Genomic DNA, 27,009 nt, shown 5'->3' on the forward strand with positions numbered 1-27,009 from the left:
TGAATAGCATTAACTTCCATTCTTTGAATCTTTCGGGCAGTATTAGCTTCGGCCCGAACTATTTCTACATAACATTTCGGGTTGTCTTCTAATCACCTCGCACCTCTCCAACTTGGTCATCGATAGAGAATTTAATTTTCTGACAAAAAGTAGAAACAACCGCCCTGAACTCGTTCAAGGCGGGTCGACCCAGTATCACATTATAAGAGGATGGGGCATCTACCACCATGAAATAAGATCTCCTTGTTCTCATCAGAGGCTCCTCTCCTAGAGATATGACCAACTTTATTTGTCCCAGCGGCTGCACTTCATTGCCAGTGAATCCATATAGAGGAGTGACCATCTGTTGAAGTTCACTCGGGTCAATCTGTAGTTGATCGAAAGCCTTTTTGAATATAATATTGACAGAACTGCCCGTGTCTATAAAGGTACGAGAAATAGCGTAGTTGGCTATCACTGCTTTAATGATTAGGGCATCATCATGGGGTATCTCTACCCCCTCAAGATCTCGAGGCCCAAAACTTATCTCAGGATCGGCCGCTCGCTCCATGCTACATCCCACGGCATGATTTCTAGTCTTCGGGCATGTGCTTTCCTGGCCCTATTAGAATCCCCATCAGTGGGTCCGCCTGCAATCATATTGATATTGCCCCGAGCAGCATTACTCCTGTTTTCTTCCTGTCGAGTCGTCATAGCTTCAGAAGGAGTTTTTTCTGACACTTGGCTTGTACCGACCGGGGTCGGCAATGTGTCCTGCCGAGGCTCGACCGGGCGATATTCCAGTTTGAGCGGGCTTTGCTGCCTGGGGTATTGTTGTTGATGATAATTCTGCCTCTGATAACGCTCCCTATTAGCTCGTTTATTTCTTAAAACAAAACAGTTTTCAGTATGATGACTGCTAGTTTTATGATAAGTGCACCATCTCCTTAGTGCCTATGGTTGTATCTCCGCATGTTGTACGGTTTGTGGACGATATTCTGGTTGATGGTGAGGTGGATGAGTTGCTCTAGGCCCTCTTGGTGGAGGAACAGGGGCCGAAGCTTTCTCCTTAACCTGGATGGGAGAAGAGGTAACACCCTCCTTCCTACGAGCGGCTTGAGCTTCTTCCACATTAATGAATTCAGTAGCACGCTCAATCAAGGAATCAAAATTAATAGGAGGATTTCTCACTAAATCTTTAAAGAAATCATTATCATTTAAACCTTGAGAAAAATCACTCACTAAGATTTCTGTGGTAGCATTAGGTACATCGATGGCTACTTGATTGAACCTTTTGATGTAGGCTCGGATGGATTCTTTGGATGCTTGCTTAATTGAAAATAGACTCCAAGGAGTCTTATGATACCTCTTATTGCTGGAGAAATGGTGTAGAAAAACTTTCTTGAAGTCTTTGAATTTTCGAATAGACTTCTCTGGCAATCTTTTGAACCAGCGTTGTGCATCTCCTCCGAGAGTAGTAAGGAACATCCGACATTTCACCCCATCCGAGAATTGTTGTAATAATGCTACATTCTCAAATTTCAATAAATGATCTTCTGGATCTGTCGTTCCAGTGTACTCACCGATCTGAAGATTTTGATACCGCTTAGGAAGCGGATCATCCAGTTCACTCTGAGAGAATGGGGAGATGACTTTCTCTGGTGAGCTATCACTAGTTATCATTTTGATCTTACGCTTTTCTCTGTCCGGTGCTTCGCTAGAGGATTCCTGAAACACGGGCCTCCTACCCCCCTGCTCCATGGGAGTGCGAAGAAAGGCTCGTGGACGTCTTGTTGGAGAAACAGCAGCTGGGGGAAAATACGCATGTTCCTCCTCTTCCATTCCTTTCCTGTTCGATGCTCAGTAGTTGAAATCGCCGGATTATGAGCTATTGGTAGAGTAGCTCCAGTGTGAGCTTGAAGTTGTTGTTGTTGTTGTTGTTGTAAGGCTTTTTGTACGTGAGAATTGATGAGGAAATCCAGATCTTCTCGACTAATGGTGAGTAGGTTTGATTTTCCGGCCTCTTCCATCTTGTAGTCTTAGATCCAGGTGAAGTTCCCACAGACGGCGCCAAATTTGATCCTGTCTGAGAAGCTGGACAAAACGGAGAGCCGGGAGAAAGAACCCACTGCTGATGGAGAATAATACCTCTAGAACGCCGATCCGAGAAACCTAAAGCGGATCCAAGAAGATGAAGCCCCAAGAGTATCCCCTTTATGCAAGATACCAATGGCGATGAAGAGATCCGATCGAAGAACACCCAGATTCGGAGCTCCCAAGGCTTCCTGCGCACAAGAGACCAACCAACACTACCGTCAGTGACCTAAGACGGGGGTGGGAATCTCTGGCTAGGCCCTCCGACGCTCAAGTCAGTGATCTCTCTTGGTGTGGAAGAAAGAGGAAGAAGATGAACAGTAGTTGAAAAATTAGGGTTATGAATGTGCGCAATGATCTCGCCCACGAAGAGGATTCCCCTTTTTATACCACTTCATATAACCTCCGTAGTTATGAAGTGGACCCCAGTTTGTTAGAGTTTGTTATGAGATGACGTAAGCTGTGTACTTATGGTGAATGACTTTTTAAGAAATATTCTTCGTACCCCAGATGTACCTTCTTTGTCGTCTAGCACCTACAAAACGATCTGAAAACACATTTCCCGCCAAAATATATAACACTGGTTATGCAATCGTATATTGCAAACATATTTAGGAACTATTTTATTTGTAATATCACTTCTCTTTTATCCTACTAGTTTGCTTTCAAAGTGCTCCTATCCTTCCTATTCACCTCTCCTGTTTCTGCTACATCAGAGATAGCTTAATGTACTAATGTTTCTTGTCTCAGTCGGAACTAGGTCTGGCTAGGTTTGACCAATTATTATTACCTCTTGTGAGGTTTCTGAGGAAGTGTTTGTCCGAGCTCCTTTATTTATTTTAACTAACATTGGGCTATATTTTATCAAATATTAGTCAACCTGGCGGATATTAACCTTCCTTCTTGGGGGGCATGTCTCGGTTGATAATAGTCTACTCATTTTGGAAGTATATCCCGACTGATATTGGGCTACCCCCTTTGGGGCATATGCCTATTGATATGGGTTTTCCTTCTTGGAAGCATATTTCGGTCAATATAAACTTACCTCTTTTTGAGGTATATCCCGGCCGATATTAGCCTACCTCCTTTGAGGTATATGTCAATTGATATGAGTCTTCCTTCTTGGAAGCATATTTCGGTCGATACAAACCTACCTCCTTTTGAGGTATATCCCGGCCGATATTAGCCTACCTCCTTTGAGATATATGCCAATTGATATGGGTCTTCCTCCTTGGAAGCATATTTCGGTCGATACAAACCTACCTCCTTTTGAGGTATATCCTGGCCGATATTAGCCTACCTCCTTTGAGGTATATGCCAATTGATATGGGTCTTCCTCCTTGGAAGCATATTTCGATCGATACAAACCTACCTCTTTTTGAGGTATACCCCGGCCGATATTAGCCTACCTCCTTTGAGGTATATGCCAATTGATATGGGTCTTCCTCCTTGGAAGCATATTTCGGTCGATACAAACCTACCTCCTTTTGAGGTATATCTCGGCCGATATTAGCCTACCTCCTTTGAGGTATATGCCAATTGATATGGGTCTTCCTCCTTGGAAGCATATTTCGGTCGATACAAACCTACCTTCTTTTGAGGTATATCCTGGCCGATATTAGCCTACCTCTTTTGAGGTATATGCCAATTGATATGGGTCTTCCTCCTTGGAAGCATATTTCGGTCGATACAAACCTACCTCCTTTTGAGGTATATCCCGGCCGATATTAGTCTACCTCCTTTGAGGTATATGCCAATTGATATGGGTCTTCCTCCTTGGAAGCATATTTTTGTCGATACAAACCTACCTCCTTTTGAGGTATATCCCGGCCGATATTAGCCTACCTCCTTTGAGGTATATGCCAATTGATATGGGTCTTCCTCCTTGGAAGCATATTTCGGTCGATACAAACCTACCTCCTTTTGAGGTATATCCTAGCCGATATTAGCCTACCTTCTCCGTTTGGTTATATCCTTTCCCCTTCTTACCGGGGACCCATGAAACCTAACCCATATCAAACATGATGATAGAAAATTTTAATTTTAAAACTTATCTTTTTTTTTTTCCCTAAACCATGAGGATGGTTAAAAAAAGAAAGTTTTAAAACATGTGGCCAAATTCAAATAAGGAAAGTTTTTAAAATTAAAATCTCTCTTTTAAAACTTATAGTTTTCTACAAAGAGAAGATTTTAAAAATTCAAAAACAACCCTCCTTGTTTGAATATTGTGGTCGGCCCCTATAGAAGAGGATATGGCCGGCCCTTGCTTGGTCACCAAGCATTGGACCGGCCCCCTTCTTGGATACCAAGAATAGTCTTACATTTGGATGGACTTGAGGCTATAATGAGGCTACGACAGGGACCTAGAGGAGAAATTGGTTTTGGCCTTCTGATGAGCTTGAGTATCCTGTACTCGCCCCGAACACACAACTCAAGTTCATCGATAATAACTCATTCCACTAGAGAGTTATTATCGCACTACCACACCAATCCCAAATTACATTATGGGCTCCTTTCTTATCATGAGTGTGTTAGTCTCCCTGTGTTTAAGATTACGAATGTCCACTAATTAAGTAAGTTACTGACAACTCACTTAATTAATATTTAGATCCAAGAGTAGTACCACTCAACTTCATTGTCATGTCGGACTAAGTCCACCTGCAGGGTTTAACATGACAATCCTTATGAGCTCCTCTTGGGGGCATTCTCAACCTAGATAACTAGGACACAGATTCCTTCTATAATCAACAACACACACTATAAGTAATATCATTTCCCAACTTATCGGGCATATTGATTTATTGAGCTAAACCTCACCCTTTGATAAGTCAAAGAAATAAATATTAAATATATGTGCTTGTTATTATATTAGGATTAAGAGTACACACTTCCATAATAACTAAGGTCTAGTTCTTTTATTAAGTCAGTATAAAAAGAACTTACCTAAAATGGGCATACTCAATACACTTAGAATGTACCAGTGTAATTTATTAATCAAGATAAACTAATACTTAATTACACTACGACTATTCCGATAGTTTGTTCCTTTCCATCTTAGTCGTGAGCAACTGTTTATAATTTATAGAGAACTAACAACATGATCTTCTGAGTGTGACACCACACTCCATGTTATCTACTATATAAATTAATTGAACAATTACATTTAACTAATAAATGTAGATATTGACCAATGTGATTCTTTTATTTCAACAAATAAATGTTTACAAAAACTAGGCTTTTAGTATACACTCTAACAATACCAAGGTATTGCACCAGATGTGGATTGACTATTTTGGAAGGTCCAAATATATATCCACCGGTTTGTGGACTTGAAGCCTCCTTAGAGCTCATCTTTTGCAGGTTGAAAGCCGTTGTTGGATGACATTGAAGGTGTAATGTTGACTGAACATGAAGGAAACAAATGCTACATTGCTAATGTTGCTATTTTGGAGCTCACTGTGCTTGTTGTTCGAAGATTGCATTTGGATTTGGCTTGCATCCATGGCTTTGCCTTGCTGCCCGAACTTTGCTTGTGGCTTTGGCTTGCATCCGTGCATGGCTTGGTAACTACATGGTCTTTGATTTTTTACATATAAGTAGTTCTTCTTGATGAAAGTGTGAATGCAAAGTCTAATTGTGGGCTTAAGAACGTGTAATGGCATGTGTGGTTTGTGTTTGATTGCATGCAAGTGTGATGGTGTGTTCACCACATTGAGTGTCATGTGCTCATGTGGTGTTAGTCTTGTGACAAGAGAGGGGCTGATTATGGAGTTTGATTGTGGAGTTTACCTCAATTGTTGAAAATTAAACTCTTGATACTTGTATGGTTTGACATGAGGTTTGAGAGTTTTACCTCTCAAACTGATTTTTATATATATGTACCTATTTCCATGAAAGGTGAGTCATTTGATCTTACCAAAAGGCACAGTCATAGGCGTCCGGATGGGGCTTAACCCAAAGGTGTAGCACACTCTTCCGCAGTAAGGAGGGGAGTCGGAACTGCACCCCGGCCAATTTCTCAGAAGCAATGAAGTAACATGGCAGTGCTGATGATCACTCAACTCAAAAGGAGAGGAAAGATTGAGATGTCATTCAACAAGCCAGGTTCAGACTCAGGTAGCTGTACATAAAAGAAACGGGACTTCCAGCCTTTGTTGGAAGAAGGCATGCCCTCAAAAAACTTGTACCCAGTCCTGGATTGCACCATGAAAACACCCAGCTCTGATCGCTTGAGGGAATAAAAATGATGAAAAAGTTGAGAAGTTAAAGGAATCTCATACAGATGACACAGAATTACCATTCTGCACATGACACTGAAGGTATTGGGGGCGAACTGGGATAAAGGGACACCAAAATACCGATTCAACGAGGAAAAGAAGGAAGGGATAGGAAAGTGCAGACCGCTAAGAAGCTAGTCCTTGAAGAAGGTCACGAAGCTAGCAAGAGGAGGACAAGGATGTTCTTCAGGACCAGGAAGGCAAAGCTTGTATGCTTTAGAAAGTTGCAAGCTAGAGTGTACTAACTTAATGTCACTCCTAACAAAATCTGAATGGAAGTATGCATACCATGGGACTACCACTTCGCCAGCCATTACCAAATTGAAAAAAGCAAGAAGCAGAGGATAAGGAAGAAAAGGCACTTACAAAGGAGATGCACGAAGGACAAGCAGGAACAAGCGAAGAAGAAAGGTAGAAGGAAGAGGAAGCGCCGATAAACAACCACTTAAGGCCCTTAGGGTTTTAAAACCAAAACCCTTAAGAGACATCAGGATTCAAGCTGGGCAATCGAAATAGCATGGCAAACGGTAGCCATTAGATAAAGGGAAGAGAAGTGACATCGGGTCGCGTGCAAAAAGCGTGCGTCAGACATCGTATCGGAGGGAATAAGTGGGGCATATGGCGATTTTCTATGAAATGACATTTATGATGGAAAGGATAGGACAATCATAGTGCTGATATGGGAATAGTGGCATCATGTCTCAGGGCCGAAAATTCCATGCGGCTACCTCAGGAAAAGGAATAGAAGGCGATGGGAGTCATTGATTAGATTTTGGCACCTTACCCCAACCTCGAAATCAGGAAAAGATTCAAATTTGGTCAAGGCTTAATTGCGAGGTAGCGAGGCAGGAGTCATGATCACAGATTACTTCAAGGGCAGCAGAGGTTAAAGTCCATGGGCTCATTTCCCTTGATCACCAATGACCTCTCGGTCGGCTCTCCAGACTCTCGTCCCAGCGCGAGTTATAAGTGAGCATGCTCTCACAACCAACGACCTCTCGGTTAGGATTCTAGACTCTTGCCCCAATACGAGTTATAAGTGAGCATGCTCTCACGACCAATGACCTCTCGGTCGGCTTTCCAAACTCTCACCCCAGCATGAGTTATAAGTGAGCATACTTTCATAACCAATGACCTCTCGGCCAGCCTTCGAAACTCTCTCCCCAGCACGAGTTATAAGTGAGTCTCTCACGACCAACAACCTCTCGGTTGGGATTCCAGACTCTCACCCCAACGTGAGTTATAAGTGAGCATACTCTCATGACCAATGACCTCTCGGTCGGCATTCCAGACTCTCACGCCAACACAAGTTATAAGTGAGCATGCTCTCACGACCAACGACCTCTTAGTCAGCTTTCTAGACTCTCGCCCTTATTGGTTGCTACACCTGGATTCCGTTCTGTTTCCTCTGTACAAAAATTTATGTAAGCACAGAACTTAACCTAGCTACCCATGTGCTCTACTGAAGTTAAACTTAGATTGCAAACGATGCTTAACATTATTAATCGAAGTTGCTCTTCAGAAGTTAAACTTGGATTGGAAACGATACTTAACATTTTTACTCCAAGTTTAACCGATGTGATCTTCCTAAGTTAAACCATATTACAGAAGTTGATTAAATATCTATTTCAAAGATTGACTTCCAGGTTAAACATGGCAAGGCACTAGGCCTTCTTGGTTATGGGATCATCCACCACTTCCTAAACAAAGTCTTTCAAAGAAATTGGATATTTAACTTCTTACAGTAACCCTAAGTTTAACTGCAGAGACCACAATAGAAACACAAGATCGAAACGTAAAATCGAAATACAAAATCGATAGCACGAAATCGAAACATAAAATTGCTAGCCTCTTGTGTTGGTGTCTCAGAATCCACGCAAAGAAAACTAACTAATTAATTCGAAGCGGAAATCATTAATTAGTTATACCTTTCTTTGTAGCTAATGACCTCTTGATCTTTTGTTGTATTCCTCTTTTTCTCTTGGACATCGTGTGGGTGATGATCTACCAAGATAACTCCACCCGAACCTTCTTTGCCTCCAAGAAACTCGAGCCACTAAGGGATGCCAAAATAGGAAATTTCCTTCTTCTTCTTCTTCCCCTCTAAACAACCGACCACCAAGGATCTCTTCTTTTCTTTTCAAGTTTCAGCCACCAAGATGAGATAGATGCCGACCTTAGAAAGAAGAAAGGGAAGAGAAGAAGATGGTGTCGCCGGCCTAAGAGAAGAAACAAGGTGAGAAGATGAAGGGAGAGGACCGACCACAAGGAGGAGAAGAGAGGAGGCAAGGCTTAGGTTGTATCCTTATGAGGCACCTCTCTCTCTCTTTTATAATCCTTGGTCATGGTAAAAAAGGAAAGTTTTAAACATAATTAAAACTTCCTTATTTGTGACCTCCCCTTAAAAAAAGAAATTTTAACAACAATAAAATCTCTCTTTTCTAAATTTCCTATTGTACATGGCAACAAAAGGAAAGTTTTAAAATTAATCTCTCTCTTTTAAAATATGTAGACAACTACAAAAATGAAAGATTAATTAAAACTTCTCTTTTTAAATCATGGTTAAAAAAAGAAAAGTTTTATCAAAAATTAAAATCTCTCTTTTAAACATTATAGATTAATACAAATAAGGAAAGATTTTAACAAAATTAAAATCTCTCTTTAATCTTTTTTAGATAGCTATAAAAGGAAAGATTTTAAAATTTTAAAACTCTCTTTTAAAACCATGAGGATGGCTATAAAAGGAAATTTTAAAAATTAAAATTTCTCTTTTAAATCCCTTCATGAATGGCTACAAAAGGAAAGATTTTAACAAAAATAAAATCTCCCTTTAATCTTAGTGGTGTGGCTGGCCCCATGCTTGGACACCAAGCATGGTTTGGCCGGCCACCTCTTGGGCTCCAAGTTGATGCTTGGCCGGCCCCCTTGCTCCAAGCAAGGATGTGTCCGACCCATTACTTGGGTAAGAAGTGAATTTGGTGGATACAATGCTTAATAGAGGCTATAACAGGGACCGAGAGGAGAAATTAGTTTTGGTCTCTGATGAGCTTGAGCTTCCTATGTTCGCCCTAAACACCCAACTCAAGTTCATCAATAATAATTTATACCACTAAAGAGTTATTATTGAACTACCGCACCAATCCCAAATTACATTATGAGCTTCTTCTTATCATGAGTGCATTAATTTTCCTATATTTAAGATATCGAATGCCCACTAATTAAATGAGTTACTGACAACTCACTTAATTAATATCTAGCTCCAAGACTAGTACTACTCAACTTCATTGTCATGCCGGACTAGGTCCACCTGCAGGGTTTACATGACAATCTTTATGAGCTCTTCAAGGGGACATCATCAACCTAGATTACTAGGACACAGTTTCATTCTATAATCAACAACATACCAATATAAATAATATTATTTCTCAACTTATCGGGTCTATTGATCCAACTGAATAAATCTCACTCATTGATAAATTAAAGAAATAAATATTAAGTATATGTGCTTGTTATTATATCGAGACTAAGAGCACACACTTCCATAATAACAGAGGTACTGTTCTTTTATGCAATCAGTATAAAAAGATCAACCTCAAATGGTCTTGCTCAATACACTCATAGTGTACTAGTGTAATGTTATAGTCAAGATAAACTAATACCAAATTACACTACAACCATTCCAATGGTTTGTCCCAATCCATCTTGGTTGTGAGCTACTATTTATAATTTATAAGGAACTGATAACATGATCTTCTGTGTGACACCACACACCATGTTATCTACAATATAAATTAAATGGACAACTACATTTAACATAAATGCAGACATTTGACCAATGTGATTCTTATTTCAAAATAAATGTTTATACAAAAGCTAGGCTTTTAGTATACATCTTAACAGCCCCAGCGTGAGTTATATGTGAGAATGCTCTCATGACCAACGACCTCTCGGTCGACGTTCCAAACTCTCTCCCCAGCATAAGTAACTATAAGTGAGCATGCTCTCACGACTAACGATCTCTCGATCGGGATTCCGGACCCTCATCCCAATGCGAGTTATAAGTGAGCATGCTCTCATGACCAACGACCTCTCGGTCGGCATTCCAGACTCTCTCCCCAACGTGAGTTATAAGTGAGCATGCTCTCACGACCAACAACCTCTTGGTCGGCTTTCCAGACTCTCACCCTAGCGCGAGTTATAAGTGAGCATATTCTCACAACCAACGATCTCTCAATCGGCGTTCGAGACTCTCGCCCCAACGCGAGTTATAAGTGAGCATGCTCTCACGACTAACGACCTCTCGGTCGGGATTCCAGATTCTCGCCCAAGCGCGAGTTATAAGTGAGCATGCTCTCACGATCAACGACCTCTCGGTCGGGATTCCAGACTCTCATCCTAGCGCGAGTTATAAGTGAGCATGCTCTCACGACTAATGACCTCTCGGTCAGAATTTCAGACTCTCACCTCAGCACGAGTTATAAGTGAGCATGCTCTCACGACCAACGACCTCTTGGTCAGGATTCCAGACTCTCGCCCCAGTGCGACTTATAAGTGAGCATGCTCTCTCACGACCAACGACCTCTCGGCCGAGATTCCAGACTCTCGCCCTAGCGTGAATTTTAAGTGAGCATACTCTCACGACCAATGACCTCTCAGTCGGCTTTCCAGGCTCTCGCCCCAATGCGAGTTATAAGTGAGCATGCTCTCACTACCAATGACATCTCGGTCAGGATTCCAGGCTTTCTCCCCAGTGTGAGTTATAAGTGAGCATGCTCTCACGACCAACGACCCCCCGGTCGGCCTACCGAATTATCACCTCAATTCAAGCGCCAATGGCACCTGGCCCACAATGGTATTAGAGCCACAGAGTGGAAAGTGCTAGCCGTCTTCATACTCAAGGAGGATTCAACCTTTACTAAGACAATCGACCACACCCTAGTCTCTTGCGCGCCAGAGTGAGCAACAAAAGAACTAGGGTATAGTCAGTCGAACTTGGGCATCCTTCGACTAGACTTAAAGGGGAGGCTTGTGATACATCATATAAAGGAGGGCCCCGAGGGGGTTAGGAAGTCAAAAGTCAAGAGGACGTGACAGTCAGAAGTCAAGGCAACGTGGTAGTCAGAAGTCAAGAGAACATGACAGTCAATAGTCAAAGAAGTCGTGGCAGTCAACAGTCAAGGAATGAGGGGGGTTGAACCGCCTTGCTCCTGCAGTCGCATAATTCCTGGTCGGAAACAGTTAGAATAGGTGACCAGGTCTGGCTTTATAAAGGGTCTAGGTACATGTCCAAGACAGCTCCTGACCGACCCCTCAGCGGTCAGATCGTGAAAGCTATCATCTCCGCCACTGGCTTAGACAGCACCCGGGCGGCCCACAGCAGCTCATCCTCTTCACCAAGATTCCGTCATTCTAGCACAACTGAGCGGCTAGCCCGAGTGGCCTCAAGTTTAGCCCGGACGAAACGGATAGCACTAGGCGACAATAGTGTCAGAGAATCGTAACCTCCTATCAGAGAATAACTGTCATTCTCCAGGGAATATGCAGTGGTCTATCATTTCCTAAGAATGGAACCTTCTTTCAACTAATGGGAGGGCAACACGTGTCCTCTTTCATTTGACAGGCTCTGACACTCGACATATATTCTCTGATATCAGTCAAACTCCAGAGGTACGTATCGTCGTATAAAAAGGGAAGTCCTATCCCTTGAGCAGGCACGTGCACATTCACACTCATCTTCTACAGTTCTTTTTTTCTTGGTACACTGTTCTTCTGGGGGAAAAATACTTGATTTGAGCGTCGGAGAGCCAGCGCTGGGGGCTTTTCCCTAGTTTTTGGTCTCTAACGCTTCGTGTGCTTGTCTGAGTGTGCGCAAAGCCTAAGTACCACCAGTTTTATCACCACTGTCCTGGAGTTCCACGTGGGGATCCATTTTTCTAGTGCACATACGTTAAGTGTGTCAAAGTTACCTCTCCGTTAACACCAGCACCATATCAGCCGACATTCGTCTAACTCAGATTCCAGATAGGATCACCCAATGAAATACTCTAACTACAAACACTTTCTCAACTTATTATTTAGTTTTAAAATAATAATTATTTTAAACATTAAAATATTGAATTAGTCTAATTTGAACAAGCTCGGCGAGCCATCGAGCCAGTATTAAATGGGCTAGAAATCGACTCAAATATTAAATGAGTCGACTCGAGCTTGGCTCAATCTCAATCAACTCCGATCTCGAATCGAACTTTGACTCCGATCTCGAATCGAACTTTGACTGAACTGGTCACGAGCGGCTTGAGTGACTTGACTCAACTCATTTGCACCCTTAGTTACAACAGTATTAATATTTTATTTTAATTTTATTTAATTGAGGATGATAATCTAATTAAAATAATATTTTCAATTATAAAACAAACGAAGGAACTTCATAAAACTCATTATAGGTAAAATCTGAACATAATGTAGAAACAATTGTTACAGCGTATAAAAGCCGGTTGCTAATTACGTCATCATTTAAGAAAAATATTCAAATCCTACATCAGCTAATTCAGTCGGCTATGATTCATACCCTAAAATGCAGTTTAGAAAAATAAAATTAGTCTAGATATGCATTAAACATATTCTAGGTAGTTTATGCACATTTGATGTCAATTAGAAAAGAACCATTTATACGTATTAGTTAAATAATGGACGTCCTTTTATTTTTATTTTTCTTTTGAAACTTTAAATGTACAAACTTTATTGGGTTAATTATGGAGCTAGATTCGTCTACGAGTAAATGTAGAGTATAGTTTATGCACGCTGAGAAGAGTTCACTGTTAGATCATACTTCTTAGAGAAGCATAATTGGAGATGGAGATGGAGTATAACAGAAGGTCCAATATCATTATTCGAATATCACGGATATAAGACGGATTCTAGAATTTGAATATATATATATATATATATATATTCAAAGTCTAGAATCCGTCTTATTGTTTTTATCATCGCATCGTGCCCGGGTCTTTAAAGAAACAGAAAGAGACTCATAAATATAAAGTTGCTAAGTCTTTGTCACGATATCTGATCTCATCAATGTTAGGATTGAAATTCATGTGAGAAGTTGGACGGAGAAGGTAAAGATGTCTCCATGGCTTTGGTTAGGTGATGGAAGTATTATTTTTATATATAAATTGTCTTAAAATTCCTAATAACAAACCTAACTTACTCTTTAAACCAACTCCTTAATATAACTTTCTCACACCATGCATATAACTTTTTCTTTACTTCAACTCTTTAATATAAACCAATTTATCTAATTATCTTTTTTTATACAAAAAAAAAAAATCAAAATGAGATATAATTTCTTTTAAATTCAACCCCATTTAACTAAAATATAATATATTTTCTATCCAATTGGGTACAACTTTTTTTTTTTTCCACTTGACCAATCGATTCAAAGCTCATATCAATTGATCGACTATTGGTATGACTCCTAATTGATTGATCAGGTGGAAAAAAAGTCATATTCAATTAGATAGAAAATATACCCGTTCTAGTTAAATGGTACTGAATTTAGGAGAAATTATATCTCATTTTAAATTTTTTATACCTATAAAAAAAAATGAGGGCTTCTGTTCCCTCACTCATGACAAATTCATCGATTGTCAATCGTTAAAAAATATACTATATTCTAGTTAAATGATGTTGAATTTAAGAGGAATTATATCTCATTTTACATCTTTTATACCTAAAAAAATAAGAACAATAAGATAAATCAATATGCATTAGGGAGTTGAAGCAAAAATAAATTTGCATGAAAGAAGTGAGAACAAATTACTCTCAATCGATTAGTCAGGTGAAAAAGAGTCATGTTTAATTGGATATAAAATATACTCGATTTTAATTAAATGATACTGAATTTAAGAAAAATTATATCTCATTCTTAAACTTTTTGAACTTATAAAAAATAATGAAGGCTTTTGTTCCCTTATAACAAGCTGATTGAATGTCGGTCGATTCTCAATCAATCGGAACTATCCAATTGATAGAAAATATATTAAATTTTAGTTAAATATTATTGAATTAAAAAAATTATATATGATTTTAAATGTTTTCATTTAAAATAATAAAAATAATTAGATAAATCGATTTGTATTACAAGTAAAAAAAAAAGTTTATCATGTTGTCTGACAATTAGAATTTTTTTTTTACGGAAAATTAGGTTTGCTATAGTATAGGATAATTTACCATTTTATTATTTGACCTAAGTCAAATCAGGTTCATTTGGTCTTAAGGAAAAAAGCTAGAGTTGTCAGACGGACTAATCCGTAGCAGGATGAGTTGATCTGTGGTGGACTAATCATATGACGGGACAGGAAGGGTCGACCCGTCAACTTAACAAGTTGAGAAATTTCCAATCCAACCCAATCTAAGGTGAGTTACAGATTTGACGTGTCAACCCGCGGATCCATCAATTTTTTAAAAAAATATTTCATATTTTCAACGTTTTACTTCGAAAAGATTTCATATTTTTAAATAAAAATGAACACAAACGAATATTTACGTGGGATGAAAAATAATATTTTTATTTTAAAATTATAACAAAGAAAGATAATAAATTAATATAAAACTTAACTTCCATATGTTTCTCAACCCGCGGGTCAACTCAAGCTCGTCGTGGACCAACCCACACGAGTCACAGGCCCAGGTGAGTCGGCCCATGGTGGACTTAGGTTGATAAAATTTTAACCCAATCTATTTAAATTATTTGATGGAATGAGTCAATCCAACGGACGCAGAACTAGAAAAAACAAAAAGTGAGTAATATGGAAAATTAAATAAATAAGAATAATATTAGTGCCCTTTTGAAAAGAATTGCCTGCTGTATTGATAATGCTCGCCCTGCTGTACAAATGATGCTGCTTTTAGCAGAAGCGTCGACAGCGTGAAGGAGCGAGTACGGCAGCAATTGCTTCCTCCGCACTGCCCAACCTCCGCACCACCACCACCACCAGATTTGGTGTTGGTGGTGCGGTTGGTGAGCCAATGCCGCCTATAAAACCAATTCCACTTCCTAGTCCTCCTCCACCATCTCCTTCCTTTCCAATTCCTACACCCCAATCTTGCAGTCGTCGCCGGCCATGGGCTCCATCGCCGCCGCCGAGTGGCAGTTGACGCCGGAGGAGGACGAGGCGGCTTGCATGTACGCCATGCAGCTCGCTAGCGCGTCCATCCCTCCCATGACCCTCAAGGCCGCCATCGAGCTCGGCCTCCTCGAGATCCTCGCCAAGGCCGGCCCCGCCGCGAAGCTCTCCGCCGCCGATGTCACCGCCCAGCTGCCGACCCACAACCCCCACGCCCCCGCCATGATCGACCGCATCCTCCGTCTCCTCGCCGCCTACGGTGTCGTCACCTGCGTTGTATCTGACGCCGACGGCAGCCCTACACGCACTTACGGCGCTGCGCCAGTCTGCAAGTACCTCACCAAGAACGAGGACGGCGTCTCCATGGCCGCACTCGCCCTCATGAATCAGGACAAAGTCCTCATGGAGAGCTGGTGAGTCGTAACGATTCGCGCTCGCCCTCTAACCGTTCGACGAACTGACGCGGCGAGCGCAATCAACAGGTACCACCTCAAGGACGCCGTGCTGGACGGCGGCATCCCCTTCAACAGGGCCTACGGCATGACGGCGTTCGAGTACCACGGCACTGACCCGCGGTTCAACGCCGTGTTCAACGAGGGCATGAAGAACCACTCCATCATCCTCACCAAGAAGCTCCTCCAGACCTACAGCGGCTTAGACGACATCAACGTCCTCGTCGACGTCGGCGGTGGCATCGGCGCCACCCTCTACATGATCACCTCCGTGCACCCCAACATCAAGGGCGTCAACTTCGACCTCCCCCACGTCATCTCCGAAGCACCACCTTTTCCAGGTCCATTCTCAGCTGAAGGTCCATTCTCATACGATTTTCCTCAAACATCTTTCGATCCTAATTGTAGGAGTGGAGCATGTTGGCGGCGACATGTTTGCGGCCGTTCCTAGCGCCGACGCAATCCTCATGAAGGCGAGAGCTGCAGCACACGATCTCTCTAATTCTGTTTTCTTTTCTTTACTTTACTTGGAAATTGATTGTGATGATCTTGAATTGCAGTGGATACTCCATGACTGGAGCGATGAGCACTGTGCGAAGCTGCTGAAGAACTGCTACAGCGCCCTTCCGGCAAGTGGCAAAGTGATAGTGGTGGAGTGCGTGCTCCCAGCAGTGCCGGAGCCGACTCTGAAGGCCCAGGGCGTCTTCCACATCGACCTCATCATGCTGGCACACAATCCAGGAGGCAAAGAGAGAACTGAGCGAGAGTTTGAGAGCCTGGCCAAGGAGGCTGGCTTTGGTGAATTCAAGGCCACTTACATTTTTGCCAACACTTGGGTCTTGGAGTTCACTAAGTAGATCAAGGGTTTGATCAATGTCTTGGTGTGGCTCTTTTGGTTGTAGGCTTGTTTGTTCTTGGATTGAGTGCCCTTTGTTTGTGCAGTCTTTTTGTCTTGTGTTCAGTGCCTACTGAGAATAAAATAGGTTTAAATTTGGGTGTTCTCATGTTATTGTTATTGTTATTGTTTAACATCCATTATATCTTATTTCATTCAACTAATAGATTGAGTTGAGCTAACCAAGTAAGACGGGCAGGTTAACGAATCAAATGAGTCAAGCAACTGGACAATGGCTCGGCTAAGATGATACAGCATTCGGGCAAGAGAACCAGAATATACCTCAGCTTTCATGGTGCATCTCTACGCATGATCAGATTGTCGTGAATATATTCACCAAACCATAGTTCCAACTGATAACATTGAAACTCAAGGATAAAATAGAATCAAGAAAGATGAGAATATTGTCTAGAATCTCGTCTTCCACAAGCAGAAGTCACTTGTATTGTGATCATATCTAAAAAGGAACACTGCCTGAATCATCTTTAAGAATGCTTCTGAAAAACTGAAAACAGAAAGTATTTGTTTGATTGTGGCTATCCTTCAGCAAGCAGGTGGATGACATTTAGCCTCTGTTTACTTAGAGGTAAGGAAATTAAAATAAGAGAAAAGTTTCCCTTCTAGAAAATTTTTTATTATTATTTGATTAAAAATTTAAAACGGATGGAAATTGTATTCCTTCGGCAGATATATTTTTGAGGAAAATTTATCCCGTCCAAATCGGACGGAAAGACAAAGGAAAGAAAAATAAATAAAATGAAATCGCATAAATATCCCTAATCTTTCCTTTTCTCTTCTACCAAACCTGCGATTCTGCCTCCTCACCCAACGGCGATTTCTACCTCCACACCCAACGGCGATTTCTGCCTCCACACCCAACGATGCCTCCGCTAAAACGCCGATTTCTTCTTCCTTCTCACCTGCGGACTCTTTTTCTTCGTCCTCACCCGTCGACTCCTCCTCCGGTCCATCTTTTTCTCTTCCGAGATTGCTGCAGTTGCTCTGACATTGTGATGATTTGAACAATGTGATGATTTGAACATACTATTGATAAATCTTAATACTGGATGTTCTATTATTGAATATGAATTTTTATGCATTGATTATGTTTGTTAATCCAATATTATACAGTTGAATGTTACTAGTTTATAACTATGAATAAGATTTAATTTTTTTTCATGGTCACATGTGAATTTGATGCAGGTATTGAGTAGAAATGAGTTTTACGGTCGAACAAGTCAAAAAGGATATGATTAAGTGGACTGATGAAATGGATAAAATTTTTATAGATGTTATGTTAGATCAACAAGTTATTAGCAACCGAGTAGGTAGCACTTTCACGTCTACTGCATACAAAGAAATGGTTGTCATTTGCCGTGAGAAGACTAAAATTCCATTGACAAAGGACCATTTGAAGAATAGAATGAAAACATTGAAGACTAACTTTAATTCATGTTACGATTTGTTTAAAAATGCAAGTGGAGTTCAATGGCATGCTGAGAGTAAGAGATTTGAGGCCGAGGAAGAAGTTTGGAAGCAACTTATTGATGTAAGTATTAATGGTAGATATTTCATTTTATATTTTGTCAGTTTATATAACGAGTATGTTTATGATTAATTTTATTTTTATCTAGGCTAATCCATCAATTAAGAAGTGGAGATATACCCCTGCACCTCATTATGAGAAGTTGTTTGAGTTATTTGCTTATGACAGAGCGAATGGTCAAGGAGCTTCCACGGCTGCCGAAAGAAATGTTGAAATTATTCAAGAGGAAGAACAAAGAGATGATATACATGTGAGTTCTGAAGTAGACCTTGATAGTTCACCATTTGTCGAAGGATTAAAGAAGAGAAAAATTACATCTGTTGATGCTTATGGCAATAAGAAAAGTTCAGCCCTCGACTTAAGTATCAAGGAAGTGGTTGCTGCAATTGACCGTTCAAGTTCAGTTATCGAGAATAAGCCATTTCGTCAACAAAAGTTAAATGAAAAACTCTATAAAGATTTAGTTTCTGTTGGTGTTCCAGATGAAAATATACTTGATGTTTATCTATTCCTAGGAGAGAATAAGGAGAAGATGATGCTTGTTATGGGATGTCCAGTGGAGAAGAGACTTGCTCTTCTGAAAAAGATGTTTCTTTCTAATTTTGAATTGTGTTGTTTGAATAATTGCAATCTGCAAGATTTGGATAGGTATTGAGAGTATAGGGTTATATAGGTTTATTAGGAATTATTAGCATATGAAAGTCAATTTAATTTTTTAGTTGATAATAATTTTGTAATAATTATGGATTATTTCTATGTTTATTATTGATAATTTTTTATTTTAATATATGATAATGGTATAAGTTTTTTGATTTTAATATATGATAGCATTCTTACGACATCTAACTTTATCTTGATCAATATTTTATTCCACTTCTATGTAATATTTTCCTCACACTTTATTCTACTTATATGCAGTGTTTTTCTATTTCTTTCATAGAAACTTTTTATCAGGTTAAAAATATATTATTTGAATTCACAATTATAAGACAATATATAAAAAATTAAAAATAAATATAAAAACATTGGATTTTGAGAACATAATTATCAATACATTTTATATTTTTTTAGTTCAGTAAAGAATTTTATATTTTTATCTAAAAATGGGAAAACATAAAAAGGGTGTTTTGGGTAATATATTATTTAGTTTTCTTTCTTTTATTATAGTAAACGAGGTAATGGATCCCTCTCATTCTTCTTCCCCAATTGTAGTAAATAAGCACACCAAATAAAGAATTCTTTTCCTTTTCCCAAAAGAATTTTTTCCACTATAGATTTCTTTCTTTTCTTAATTCACACCTTGAAGTAAACAGAGCATTAGTTCTGGACACTTGCATAAACAGCACAATAGGAACTTCAATAAAGTATTACTCCTAGATAACATAAATCCCATAAAGGTACTAACAATCAAAATATCAGTATATTTCATTTACTAGAACAGAAAAGAAAGATACACTATCAACAAAAATCAAATCAAAGGGAAACGATTATGGCTTTTATCTCGATCATTCAGGAAATACGTGCAATTTTTCTTCTCTATTCTAGAACTTCTGACAACTAGCAGTTATCATTGTAACTAAAACATGTAACTAATGCCACTTTAAATGAAACGAAACGAAATCAACAAATTACAAATGTTGTAAGTCCATCATAAGAAAAGTTGCTTTTCCTGTGGTAGAAGAATGTTGAAAATAGGTGTCTCCAGAGTCAATCAGACAACAGGCCTTTTAGTCATGCAACCTAATAATATGATTATAAATTGTCCAACTCTTTACTCAAACAAGAGTGAGAAAAACTCTTTCATAACCAAAAAAAACATATTAAAAAAAACACATTAGTTTATGAGATTCTATTTCTTAACGTGAGTGGAATGCAAGTCATCCATCATTAATCCACTAATTAGGAGCGAAAAAAATTACATTTTAAAATACAAAAATTGATCAAGCATATGTGTTTGGGAACAATTACCTCCTACTTAATAATGACAACTAGAACATTTAGGTAACAAGGTACTGTGATCGTTAAGTCAAGAGGTAGAGAAAGTGCCAGGGCATCAACCTCAGAACCATCAAAAAGAGGTGGAAAGTGACCAATTTATTGCAAGGACTTCAGGTTCTTATACTTCCATGGCTAAAATATCAGCTTGTTATTAAAAATAAAATAAATAGAGAATTGTGTGATTATCAATTTCATCCACTATTCAATCTGCCATGAGACACAACTAAATTGCAATCACCCAAAAGGTACATATGCATGAGCACCACGCACCCACAATCTAAACCAAATCAGAGAATCAAGAAATATTTTGGGAGAAAAAAGACCAGACAATCTCAAATTGAAGATAAAAGATGAAATGAAAAACAAGGAACGGCAGTACCTATTCTGTACACAACCAAAATCTCCCCCTCTGCTACCAAGCTGAGAATAGACTCCTGTTCTGAGAGTATCATGCTCAAAATTCCTCTAAAGTAAGGAGTAGCCTTAACCACCAAAGAAAGAAAAGAAGCCCTTTTTCTTGGGCTCCTCTTCAACCATGACAGCCGTCATCGTGTCCTGCTCAACCAGCCTCCACGCAGCCTGCTCGAATGCAAGCCCAGCCACCGTCGGGGGCTTATTCAGGACAAGTGGATAGCCTCTGTTTGTGCTCTTAATAACCTCAGAATCCTCAGGGATAACACCGAGCAGTGCAAGCCCAAGCATTTCCTGCACATCGATCACTGACATCATGTCCTCGCCCCTTATCAAATCCGTCCGCACCCGATTGACGACCATCTTGATATCCCGGATGCCATCACACTCGAGAAGTCCGGTGACGCGGTCAGCATCGCGGAGGGCGGTGATGTCAGGGGTCGTCACGAGTAGCGCCTCATTCGCCGGAGCTATGGCGGTGATGAACCCGGCGTCAATGCCAGCGGGACAGTCAATGAGAACGAAATGCGGAGCGCCTGACGGCCTGGAGCGGAGGGCGTCGACGACCCATGTGAGAGCCTTAGCGCCGAATCCCAGGGGAAGCTTGGAGCGAGGCTTGGAGATGCAGAGGAGCTCGAGGGAGGGGCAGCGGCGGTCGCGGATCAGGGCCTGATCGAGGCGGCAGTCACCGTTGAGGACTTCGACCGCAGTGTAATTGACGCGATTCTCGAGGCCGAGGAGGAGATCCAGGTTACGGAGGCCGGCGTCGGCGTCAACGGCGACCACGGAGAAACCGAAGCGGGCGAGGGAGAGACCGACGTTAGCGGTGGTGGTAGTTTTTCCGACTCCTCCCTTTCCGGAGGTGACGACCACCACGCGCGGAGTTTCACCGGCGAGCTGAGGCTTGCGGTTCCACTGGAGGGCAGCAGAAACCGCGGCACGGAGGCGAGGGAGGGGCTTTCCGGGGAAGATGCGAGGAGGGGGAGAGGAAGGGGAGAAAGGGAGTGATGGAAGGAGACGGGGGAAGGGGGAGGCCATGATTAGGGTTTGTGTTGCGCGTTTCAGAGTGAGGAGGAGGAAGCGAGGGAGTCGGCGGCCATGGCAAAAAAAAAAAATGAGATTCGATTCGAGAAAGATTGTGATTTTAAAAATAAAATACTAAAATTTTCTGCTTAATTTGTCAAAATAGCATTATTTTTTTCGGTATTCTTTTAAATAATTTTATTTAAGGTAAAATACCTTTAACCCCTATGTGTTATATCCGATAGTATTTAACCTCCTTATGTTCAAAAAAAAGCATTTAATGACTAAAAGGTAAATGTAAGAAATTTTATCAAAGTTAACTGTGTCATTATCTTTTTTTTATTATTGTTTTTATAATAATCTAAAAAGAAAAGGAGACACAGTGAGTTGATTATTATATCTTGATTAAAATTTCCATAAAATTCATACATATATCAGTATAAATAATAATAAAAAATAGTAACTCTGAAAGGGATATACATCCAAAAACTCATTCCGTCACTCTCACCAAACTAAAAAAAACTAAAATTCTAAATTGATAAATTAAAATAAAATGAAGATGAAACAAAGTTCATCATTACAAATCTCCTCCTAATCATTAAATGTGATCGGAAGACTCAGAAGTTTGGAATAAAGCGAGAAAGCATGCTCACTTATAATTCGAATGAACTGCTCGAGAATCTGAAATAAAGGCGAAAGATCACACTCGCTTATAACTCGGTCAGACGATTTGGGATTCTAGAATAAAGGCAGTAAGTGAAGTTATGCAGTAAGGAAGTCTTAGTAAGTGAAGCCAGGTATGTAGAAATCCAGGGTGGGTCAAGGTTGACTGGACACCTAGTGTTTGGAAGTCCAAGTGGGTCAAGGTTGACCGGATACTTGGCACAGGGAAAAAAAGTCCAAGTGGGTCAAAAGATTGACCGTACACTGGGTGACTAAATCCTAGCAGATCAGGGCTGACTAGATGCTAGGCACGAGAAAATCCTAGCAGGTCAAGATTAACCGAATGTTGAGTAAGGAAATACTAAACTTGTGTTTGGTGAGATAGGGCTGGGCAATCGATCAGTTGATCGATTGGCCTGAAGCTAAATCGATCAACTAATTGATTGGGAGTACTATCGCGACAAAGGTGACCGAATCGATTAGCCGATCGATTAGGAGTTTATCGCAAACACACAGAGGGTTTCTCAATCAATTAGTTGATTGATTGGGACACGTCAATCGATCAGGCGATTGATTGGGCTCAGATTTCTCTCAATGACGTGAGGAAGCCATAATCGATTAGTCAATCGATTTTGGGGTCTTCTGTGATAGCACGGAAGGATTTTGGATCGATCAGCCGATCGATCTAGATGCCCCAATCGATCATCCAATCAATTAGGAGATGATCGTTGCTCAAGTTGCGAGCTTTGAACGGATGGGATTGCGTGGATCTGACATGACAATCGATTGAGAGCATGCCCAATTGATTGAGAACCCTAAAAGCACAGAGATAAAGTCGTTGGCGACTTCAAACATGACATTGCTTCTCCACAACAACTCACTTGGCTTACGATTCTTCATCACCCGTTCTTGCAAACTTAGGGTTAAAGTGTTGCTACATTTCCAAGCTTACAAGAGGCTTCTTCAAGCAACAAGAAATCAAGTAAGAAGGTTTTCCATTTGTATTTTTACATTTACTTCTTGTTTAGAGTTATATTTTTGTTCTTGAGTTGTACATGGTTTCTCCATCTTTGGATTGTTCTGAGAAGTAGTATTTTTGATAGTAGAGAGTGTGCTCGTATATGGATCCTTAGATTAGTCACCTTATCTTGAGGTGGATACAAAGTAAATTATTTGTGTTAGCATTGGAGGAGTTCCCTTTGTGTTTTTCACTGCAAATCATCATCGACGAAGGGAGATGAGCTATTCAACCCTAGCTCCGGAGTGTCCCAACAACAATAATTTTGCACAATCCAATACAAGAACAATTTAGAACAACACAACAATTTTAAACAATTCAATAACAATCCAATAAAAGAACAACACAACAATTTTACGCAAGTAAATAATAATCCAATACAAGAATAATTTAGAACAACACAACAATTTTAAACAATTCAATAACAATCTAATACAAGAACAACACAATAATTTTACATAATCCAATAATAATTCATTACAAGAACAAAAACATCAATTTTAAACAATCCAATACGAGAACAACACAATATAATAACAATTAGTAATAACAAGAATTTTGGCTAAAAATTTTTCATAGCAAATAAGTAGATGAAGTATCAATTTACAACAAACAAACGTACTACATCATTTGATATACAAGAAATACAAATATACTACAAGTTAACAACAAGGTAGATGATTCATTTTACTTTGAATTTACAAAATTTGTCCCAAATGATTGATACTGCAACCTCCACTCTAAATTTTTGAATATATTTTTGTGTGAATTCCATATTAATATTCTATAAAAGATGTTTAATATATTGCATAACGAAGAAGTCTTAGTCATTCCTATAGTATCACAAAATTAAAATAGTAACAAAATTATAATGGTAATGTACCATTGAAATTTACTAATAATGTACTAATTTCCTTATGATAATATTTGTTGAAGACAATCTACTTTAGTAAAGGCACAATCGTCTAAAGGCTAATATTCTTATAATCCATCGTGTAATTCCTTTAGTTTATTGATGGAAAATATTTTCAATCTAGAGACCCGTGAGCATTAGATAGATAAAACAAATTCAGTATAAAAATACAATCATCGAGTTTTGTAAAATTCAATACACAACATACTTTTGCAAAACTAAGTTAAACTAATTTGATGAACTAACCAAAACAACACAATGAAATCCATACACATATAAGGGGTAAGTTAAAAAAACATTTAGTTAAAAGATTAAAAGTTAAAAAGTTAGTATAGAAGCTACAAACTTTCAAATGTTAATATATTAAATATTACATCAACAAATAATGGTCATCATTCTCTTTACCATCATCATAATAATAATCCAATACGATATAGCACAAATAAATCATTACAACAATCGAAAAGCATTGTTCCTATCATTATCAAATTATCAACTTTATGATAAAAAAAATCTGAACATATATGATCATGTCCGTGAACATCGACTGATGACTCATCAGTGAGCTGACTAGATGACCAACTTAATCGCTAATAGCTAAATGACAAGTAAGACGACAATGTGATCTAAAATCTGCGTAAAAAAAAAAGACAACAAAAAAAGAGAGTTAAGGTAACGACCTGGGAGTTTCCCAGCATAGTTACTCTGACGCTCAAGTTAGAGGAGGAATATGAAGATTAGGATTTTGATATGTAGAGTGGCGTATGTATCTGTGTACCTGGGAAGTTGTGAAAGATCCTCTTTTATAGAGAAATCATGGACCTTTTTCTCTTTTTTCTTTTACGTGGTCATTATTTAATTCCTTAAATAATATAATATTTAGTCAAGTCGTCATTGTTTTCCTAAAACAATCATATTAATAGATTCTTTCCTTCTATTCCGATTTTTATACTGATTATTCCTTAAGTAGTGCAAGATTAGTCATGTCATCACCTTTTTCCTAAAATAATAAGATTAACAGGCTTTCTTCTTGTTTTGATATTTCATCTCGTATTATTGAGAAAATGGAAAGTCCGAGAGGCTAGTGAGCTAGGAGTCTAAGAGAGTCAGGGGTTAAAAATCCCAAGAAAGTAAAGAGTTAGAGTCTTGAGTGGATCGAGAGTCAAGAGTCCCGAGAAGGTAAAGAGTCGGGAGTCCCAAGTGAATCAGGAGCTAAAAGTCTTGAGAATGTAAAGAGTTGGGAGTCTCGAGTGGATTGAGAACCAAGAGTTTCGAGAAGATAAAGAGCCAGAAGTCCCAAGTGGATCGAAACCAGGAAACCCAAGGTATTTTGGGGCACAAAGGCCCGAGAGGTTCTGGAGTTGGGAAGCCCTAGGAGCCCAGGAGTCAAGAGTCAGGCCTTGGACCTACCTTTGGAACCACTTTGACAACTTCCTCATCCTTTTATCTACGTGGCATCCTATTGATCCTTACTCAGATCAATAATCAACCCAAATCAAGACAAATTTAGTTCTTAGATATGGCTTTATAGGTTGTGGCTTGCTAAAAGTTTTCATAAATTAGAGTTTCAGCTAATATCAGAGAAGAGGAAGAAGGAAAAAGAAACAATGGAATTGTAAAACGTGGATGGAAGCTCATGATCCATTAGAATACCCATGAGAAGAAAAGTAAAACACAGAACTCTAAGTTGACATGAGCAGAGCAAATGAATATTTAGGCTATGATTACTTGGATGGAAAATAAAGAGAGTGAAAAGATGTAGAATATGATGGAGCAATTGAATATTTAGGCTGTGTTGTAGTTGTCTAAGTTGATTCTACGTGTCAGTCAACTAGTAGAACAGAAATTTTTGCTTGTTCACAAAACGAGAGATTATTATTCATGTATATAAGCCCCCAACATATTAAGTAATAGTGAACTATAAATGTGCTCGTTGAAGACCAGAATAACTAAAAAATTATTGATGATGAACTACAAACATCATAATGGCAAGTAGTTATGAACAATTTTCCTATTAAAGAAAACTACGATTGATTTGTTAACTAGTTGTAGTGATCGAAAGGAAAATCAAAATTTTCAGCTAATTCATGAACCATTTCAGAAAATATGCCAAAATTTTCAAAATCTAACAAAGATACTGTCATATATCTACCCTCATAGAATGAGCACAATTCTTCTAAAATGTCTAAGACTTTTACCTTTCAGCTAAAACAACAAAGTATATGTCGGAGTTAGAAAAATATGCCACTATGCAATTGTACATATCAATATATTCAAGGCAAAAAAATATAAAATTGAGGATATAGGACATACCTATACAAGGATATAATTGTGTTAAAGATTTGCATAAAAAGAGAAGCAGATGCAAGGTATAAGTATTTAAGAAATGAAACTGTTTTAACCTCAAAAGATTTCATCCTAAATCCTAAGCCAAAAGTCAAATTTTAGCAATTGGTAAAAAAATCGAACAAGGGAAGTAAAGAAAGTAGAACATGGGGAGCAAAGAAAAGGTGTAGCACATGCTGGCACCACTTGACGAGCACATGGATCCATAGAATCCATTGTTGCGTCTTCGTAATCAACTTAACAATGTCGATCTTCTTCTTGGAATCAGA

At 39.2% G+C, this 27,009-nt stretch overlaps 2 protein-coding genes across 2 annotated transcripts; one reads left to right on the plus strand and one right to left on the minus strand.

Moving 5' to 3' along the window:
* The first annotated feature begins 15,394 nt into the window (after window positions 1-15,394).
* On the plus strand, window positions 15,395-16,929 carry LOC121975876 (tricetin 3',4',5'-O-trimethyltransferase-like). Its single transcript, XM_042527786.1, has 4 exons — window positions 15,395-15,888; window positions 15,958-16,268; window positions 16,336-16,400; window positions 16,488-16,929. Exons 1-4 carry the CDS (start codon window positions 15,473-15,475, stop codon window positions 16,782-16,784), a joined length of 1,089 nt encoding a protein of 362 aa, XP_042383720.1. The 5' UTR covers window positions 15,395-15,472; the 3' UTR covers window positions 16,785-16,929.
* Window positions 16,930-17,574: 645 nt separating this feature from the next.
* On the minus strand, window positions 17,575-21,899 carry LOC121975877 (putative septum site-determining protein minD homolog, chloroplastic). Its single transcript, XM_042527787.1, has 2 exons — window positions 20,746-21,899; window positions 17,575-17,824 (listed from the first exon to the last, which is right to left on the minus strand). Exon 1 carries the CDS (start codon window positions 21,813-21,815, stop codon window positions 20,850-20,852), a length of 966 nt encoding a protein of 321 aa, XP_042383721.1. The 5' UTR covers window positions 21,816-21,899; the 3' UTR covers window positions 17,575-17,824; window positions 20,746-20,849.
* Window positions 21,900-27,009: the final 5,110 nt, after the last annotated feature.

The sequence above is a fragment of the Zingiber officinale genome, chromosome 4B, assembly GCF_018446385.1.
Source record: "Zingiber officinale cultivar Zhangliang chromosome 4B, Zo_v1.1, whole genome shotgun sequence".
NCBI lineage: Eukaryota > Viridiplantae > Streptophyta > Magnoliopsida > Zingiberales > Zingiberaceae > Zingiber > Zingiber officinale.

Excerpts from the sequence above, each read along its gene's own strand:
- LOC121975876 (XM_042527786.1), top strand. The coding sequence starts at position 15,473 with ATGGGCTCCATCGCCGCCGCCGAGTGGCAGTTGACGCCGGAGGAGGAC. Across the intron at positions 16,269-16,335 it reads CGAAGCACCACCTTTTCCAG|GAGTGGAGCATGTTGGCGGC; the intron begins GTCCATTCTCAG and ends TCCTAATTGTAG. Across the intron at positions 16,401-16,487 it reads CCGACGCAATCCTCATGAAG|TGGATACTCCATGACTGGAG; the intron begins GCGAGAGCTGCA and ends CTTGAATTGCAG.
- LOC121975877 (XM_042527787.1), bottom strand. The coding sequence starts at position 21,815 with ATGGCCTCCCCCTTCCCCCGTCTCCTTCCATCACTCCCTTTCTCCCCT.